The sequence below is a fragment of the Trichomycterus rosablanca genome, chromosome 17 (genome assembly GCF_030014385.1).
Source record: "Trichomycterus rosablanca isolate fTriRos1 chromosome 17, fTriRos1.hap1, whole genome shotgun sequence".
Taxonomy (NCBI): Eukaryota; Metazoa; Chordata; class Actinopteri; order Siluriformes; family Trichomycteridae; genus Trichomycterus; species Trichomycterus rosablanca.
This window is the reverse complement of record NC_086004.1, coordinates 21,440,961-21,447,058: the sequence shown is the minus strand read 5'-3', so window position 1 is coordinate 21,447,058 and position 6,098 is coordinate 21,440,961. Positions and strand designations below refer to the sequence as shown.

The following is a 6,098-nucleotide window of genomic DNA, read 5'->3' as shown; positions in this document are numbered from 1 at the left end:
AAGTATGTTGTGAGATGGCTCGTCCTACGGTGCATCTTAGTGCCATCTCCTCCCATCCATGAAATCTTGGAGAAAGCAGGATTTGTTGGATCAGTTGACCTTTGTCAGTTTGCCATGCTCACAATGTGTTATTTAAAGGCTAATGGCAGCAAGGATTAATGAGTTCTTAATGAGTTCTGTTTGTCCTACATGTTGGCAACTTGACCAAAGAAAGCAACTTGGTGGCTGTAGGATCAGGCAAAATTGACTGGTTCTTCTTTAAAGTCTTGACCTTGTACACATCAGTGTAATCATCATTTAATCAAGGTCGTACCTGCAAACATGCTGCACGCTTTTGAGCAACTTGAAAACGGATCTTAACTGTGAGTCGTTTCATTGAAGGAGTCGATTCAAAGAGCCACTCGTTTCCTAACAACACCTCAAGAGGAGTCACATCGGCTAGTCATTTACTCGGGGCGCTTAAAGGCTTGTCGTAGGGTCGTGTGTTGTGTAAATTTTTGTGTTTAATTTCTAGGACATTATATTTTTAGGACATTGTGAATGGGGCATACAGTATATGCTGTAAGTAAATGTTGGGTCGCTTAGATACACTAGTTCTTTGCTCGGTGGTCTAGCTAGCTTATAAAAGCTAGCTGTGCGAGCCTGCTGTGCTAGCGTGGTGAACAGTTGTTTTTTTGGTAAACAGTACTACAATATTTGCAATCCATCTGAACTATCAGGATGGATAAGGTAAATTACAAACCTCCTTTTTTGTACGTCGTTCTTTGAGCAGTGACACGAGTTAGCCACTATAATGTACGTTGTAGCTACGAGGCTAATTAGCTAGCGTGTACTAGATACCATCGCTAACACTGTTACATTTACAGCCTTTGACATTGTTATATGTCGTTTACTTTTCTGACTATATTAACTAGTTATATTATACAATCAAACACCTAACTTATTATCAGTATGATAAATTAGTTTGTAATAGCATTCCATTATGTAGCATGACGAAAAGCAGTAGCTTCGTTACGTTGGCTGCTTTCTGTCAACTTGTGGGTGTAATAGCATTACGTAAGAAATGTTAATTTTACACGTGTTTTTTGTGAATAATTAAAACGATAGATCTTAATTATATTTAAAGTAATAACAATACGTTTCTTTGGTTAGAATAGGCACGTCGATGTGCTTGTACACAACTGGTACTTAAGCTTGGGTTAGCATAGCATGTTTATATACAGCATTGCTAGGGTGAGCTTACATCTATCTGATCAGCATCATATCTGCATTAAAACTCATTATTGTTGACCCACAGAACATTATAATTAACCTTCATAAAAAAAAGCTAACGAACCACTTTGCTTGTAGTTTACAAATAATACGCTGATTATGTGCAATGTCACGTTCTAATGCACTGCTGATCTGTAGATAGATAGATAGATAGATAGATAGATAGATAGATAGATAGATAGATACTTTATTGATCCCGAAGGAAATTAAAGCCCCAGTAGCATAGTACAACAGATAATAAACAGAAAAACTAGAACTAAGTATTTCTTGTAATTTACATAAAATGAATAACTGGTAACTGTAATGATGCATGAGGTATAGTTTTAGTGTAAAGATTGAATAGTAATTAAATTATTAAATAGTAAAGTGACATGACAATATTGCACAATGAGGCCAATATAGCCATATACATATATACATATACATAAATATATATATATATATATGTAAAACGCCACATTTATGTTTAATTTGTGTAAATGTGTTTATTCAGAGTTTGTCTAAACGTTTGCTTAATTGTCCCAAATCACAGTTTTCCTTATATAATACTGATATTTAAGCTAGAAGTAACGACTGATACAAACATGTTATGATAAAATATTTTTCTGTAGTTGTGGATACAAATACTGTATGTTTTCTATAGTGAATATAGAAAAGATAATTTTCTTTCCCCTGTACAACTAACTCGTGTTGATCTCTTTAACCTTATAGGCAGATTTCCTGAAGGGACTCCCAGTTTACAACAAGACCAACTTTAGTAGATTTCATGCAGATTCTGTGTGCAAAGCATCGGTAAGTATTTTACTGTTTAAAATGTATCCTAACATATCTATAATATATCATAAAATGATGAAATGCATTTCAAATTGCTTGTCATCGTACAGAATAGAAGACCATCAGTATATCTGCCAACACGGGAATATCCATCAGAGCAAAGTAAGTGTACACGAGAACTGCAACTTATACAGTGTATCACAAAAGTGAGTACACCCCTCACATTTCTGCAAATATTTCATTATATCTTTTCATGGGACAACACTATAGACATGAAACTTGGATATAACTTAGAGTAGTCAGTGTACAGCTTGTATAGCAGTGTAGATTTACTGTCTTCTGAAAATAACTCAACACACAGCCATTAATGTCTAAATAGCTGGCAACATAAGTGAGTACACCCCACAGTGAACATGTCCAATTTGTGCCCAAAGTGTCAATATTTTGTGTGACCACCATTATTATCCAGCACTGCCTTAACCCTCCTGGGCATGGAATTCACCAGAGCTGCACAGGTTGCTACTGGAATCCTCTTCCACTCCTCCATGATGACATCACGGAGCTGGTGGATGTTAGACACCATGAACTCCTCCACCTTCCACTTGAGGATGCGCCACAGGTGCTCAATTGGGTTTAGTCCATCACCTTTACCTTCAGCTTCCTCAGCAAGGCAGTTGTCATCTTGGAGGTTGTGTTTGGGGTCGTTATCCTGTTGGAAAACTGCCATGAGGCCCAGTTTTCGAAGGGAGGGGATCATGCTCTGTTTCAGAATGTCACAGTACATGTTGGAATTCATGTTTCCCTCAATGAACTGCAGCTCCCCAGTGCCAGCAACACTCATGCAGCCCAAGACCATGATGCTACCACCACCATGCTCGACTGTAGGCAAGATACAGTTGTCTTGGTACTTCTCACCAGGGCGCCGCCACACATGCTGGACACCATCTGAGCCAAACAAGTTTATCTTGGTCTCGTCAGACCACAGGGCATTTCAGTAATCCATGTTCTTGGACTGCTTGTTTTCAGCAAACTGTTTGCGGGCTTTCTTGTGTGTCAGCTTCCTTCTGGGATGACGACCATGCAGACCGAGTTGATGCACTGTGCGGCGTATGGTCTGAGCACTGACCGGCTGACCTCCCACGTCTTCAACCTCTGCAGCAATGCTGGAAGCACTCGTGTCTATTTTTTAAAGCCAACCTCTGGATATGACGCCGAACACGTGGACTCAACTTCTTTGGTCGACCCTGGCGAAGCCTGTTCCGAGTGGAACCTGTCCTGGAAAACCGCTGTATGACCTTGGCCACCATGCTGTAGCTCAGTTTCAGGGTGTTAGCAATCTTCTTATAGCCCAGGCTATCTTTGTGGAGAGCAACAATTCTATTTCTCACATCCTCAGAGAGTTCTTTGCCATGAGGTGCCATGTTGAATATCCAGTGGCCAGTATGAGAGAATTGTACCCAAAACACCTAATTTAACAGCCCTGCTCCCCATTTACACCTGGGACCTTGACGCATGACACCAGGGAGGGACAACGACAAATTTTTGGCACAATCTGGACATGTTCACTGTGGGGTGTACTCACTTATGTTGCCAGCTATTTAGACATTAATGGCTGTGTTGAGTTATTTTCAGAAGACAGTAAATCTACACTGCTATACAAGTTGTACACTAACTACTCTAAGTTATATCCAAGTTTCATGTCTATAGTGTTGTTCCATGAAAAGATATAATGAAATATTTGCAGAAATGTGAGGGGTGTACTCACTTTTGTGATACACTGTATATCTATATTCAAATATAATCTACAGACACATTCATCTTTTTAAATCCCTGCTTTTCTTTAACCTCTCTGCAGTTATTGTAACAGAGAAAACAAATATTCTTTTACGCTACCTACACCAACAGTGGGACAAAAAGGTACATGCAAAACACAAACACAGTGGGGGCCAAAATGAGAGTAAAAGTAAAAATGCTTGTATTTGCATTTCTTAAATTGAATACATGTTTTAAACATGTATGCTGTTTAAAGGTAAATCCTCATGAAAGCATGAATATCATAATCTTTTGTCATTTAAGACTACTAAACAGCAAGTAAGCACATTTGTGGAATTGACCTAAAATGCTTAGTGGGTCATTTGTATCCAGAACACAATAAGAAATAGGTTTTGTTCACTAAGATACAGAATGTTTAAATAAATAAATAAATTAGCAAAGCTGTGGAATACTCTTATGTATTTTATCCTAATCCTGATCCATATCATTTAAAGTATTGTAATGCATAGTGGTGATGTAATTACGTGACACTTGTGTAGTAATTACATATATCATACGCAGAACGCAGCAAAGAAGAGAGAGCAGGACCAGGGTGAAGGAGGAAGTCCCGCACCTCCACGCAAAATCGCCCGGACCGACAGTCAGGAGATGAACGAAGATTCTTAAACTGGATTCTTAATGAACAGCACAAGGACTGGCACCAAAATGCCCTTTCAGAAGTCTGTTATACCTGGTCTACATTTCCAGTAGACAACTGCACATGAGACTGGGATATACATTGGAAAGAAAACACGAGCGAGACCTTTTAATGGTGTGCTTTTTTATTTTCTTAAGCGCTTCCTGTCAATCAAATTGCACATACATACATCCTGGTGTTTAACACTTGGGGGGTGGGCACTGTAAGCTTCCACTGCCAGAATGTGTGGACCTGGTGCACTGTTAATTGTTCAGGTAGGGCGTGGAGACTTGGGTGTAGACTGACATACATCAATCTGCATCATGCAGGAATTTGTGTGCCAGACTTGAACACTGTTTTCTGTGTAGATATGTGTGTGCAGATCAGCGTTTTCACAGCTCAGCTGTAGATATTTTTTTCTTCAGTCAGACAATTCAGTTCAGTGATTCATGTACATGTATTTTTTTTTTATTTGGACACACTTAGATGTAGGAGTACTGGTGTAAAGTGATGTGATAGCTTTATAGTGAGTGCCTACTTGTGCATGAACACACTTAAGATTTGGTCTTTTGATTTTTATTTAGATACAACACAGTGATTCTCTTTTAAGCATAGAAGAAAGAATACAGTCTACTCAACAACTTAACGCTTGGTCGTTTCCAGAAAATGCAACAGTGAAGCATAATGGCCAAATATATACTGCCACATCAGGACATAATATCTCTGGCAATGTTATTTTCCCTTAAATGTTTTAAAGTGGTATATTAAAATCCTTGGGTTGGACCACTTCAGGTCTTTATTGTGGTCTAAACATCATAGTACTCTGATAATAAGCAAAACTAAAAAAAAAATTTCTCATGTGGTTGACAAGGTATGAGTGACAAGCTATGTTAAAAAAAAATTAGGTTCATGCATGTGGCTTACTCGTGTCTAATGTTAAACCCTGTTTACGTCAATCATACCCCCCCCCCCCCCCATTACAAAGTTCAGAACACTGGTATGTAAGAAAATTCTATTGTGTCAGCAGTTTTTCCTCAGTGTTTCTTGTCCATTTCTCCAAGTTTTGTTGTGTTTGTTGTATTATTAAACGTTTGCAATGTTGATTATAGCGCATGTGTACTTGGGACATCCTAAGATGATCAGTATGAGGTTTTCTATCATCTTATTTAGAAGAACTTTTAAATCCTACAAATATCTTGGGGGGGAACAAAAAAGGAATACACTTGACAAAGGTGAATAAACTGGAATAAACAATAAAAATGAAGTGAAACAAATGTTGTTATAACTCAGGCTTAACTTATAGGATCTAGTTTACAGGAGGTGGCGCGGTGGCTAAGTGGGTAGCACTGTCGCCTCAGCAAGAAGGTCCTGGGTTCGATCCCCAGGTGGGGCAACTAAGTTTCTTTCTGCGTGGAGTTTGCATGTTCTCCCCGTGTCCGCGTGGGTTTCCTCCGGGTGCTCCGGTTTCCTCCAACTGTCCAAAGACCTGCAAGTGAGGTGAATTGGAGATACAAAATTGTCCAAGACTATGTTCGATATAACCTTGTGAACTGATGAATCTTGTGTAAGGAGTAACTACTGTTCCTGTCATCAATGTCATTAA

General features: G+C 38.9%; 1 protein-coding gene across 1 annotated transcript; it reads left to right on the top strand.

Annotated features, from left to right (window-relative positions):
• Nucleotides 1-414: 414 nt before the first annotated feature.
• dda1 (DET1 and DDB1 associated 1) lies at nt 415-5,598 on the top strand. Its single transcript, XM_063013192.1, has 5 exons — nt 415-729; nt 1,984-2,064; nt 2,157-2,208; nt 3,902-3,963; nt 4,381-5,598. The coding sequence occupies exons 1-5, from the start codon at nt 721-723 to the stop codon at nt 4,483-4,485; spliced, it is 309 nt and encodes a 102-aa protein (XP_062869262.1). The 5' UTR covers nt 415-720; the 3' UTR covers nt 4,486-5,598.
• The last annotated feature ends 500 nt before the right edge of the window (nt 5,599-6,098 follow it).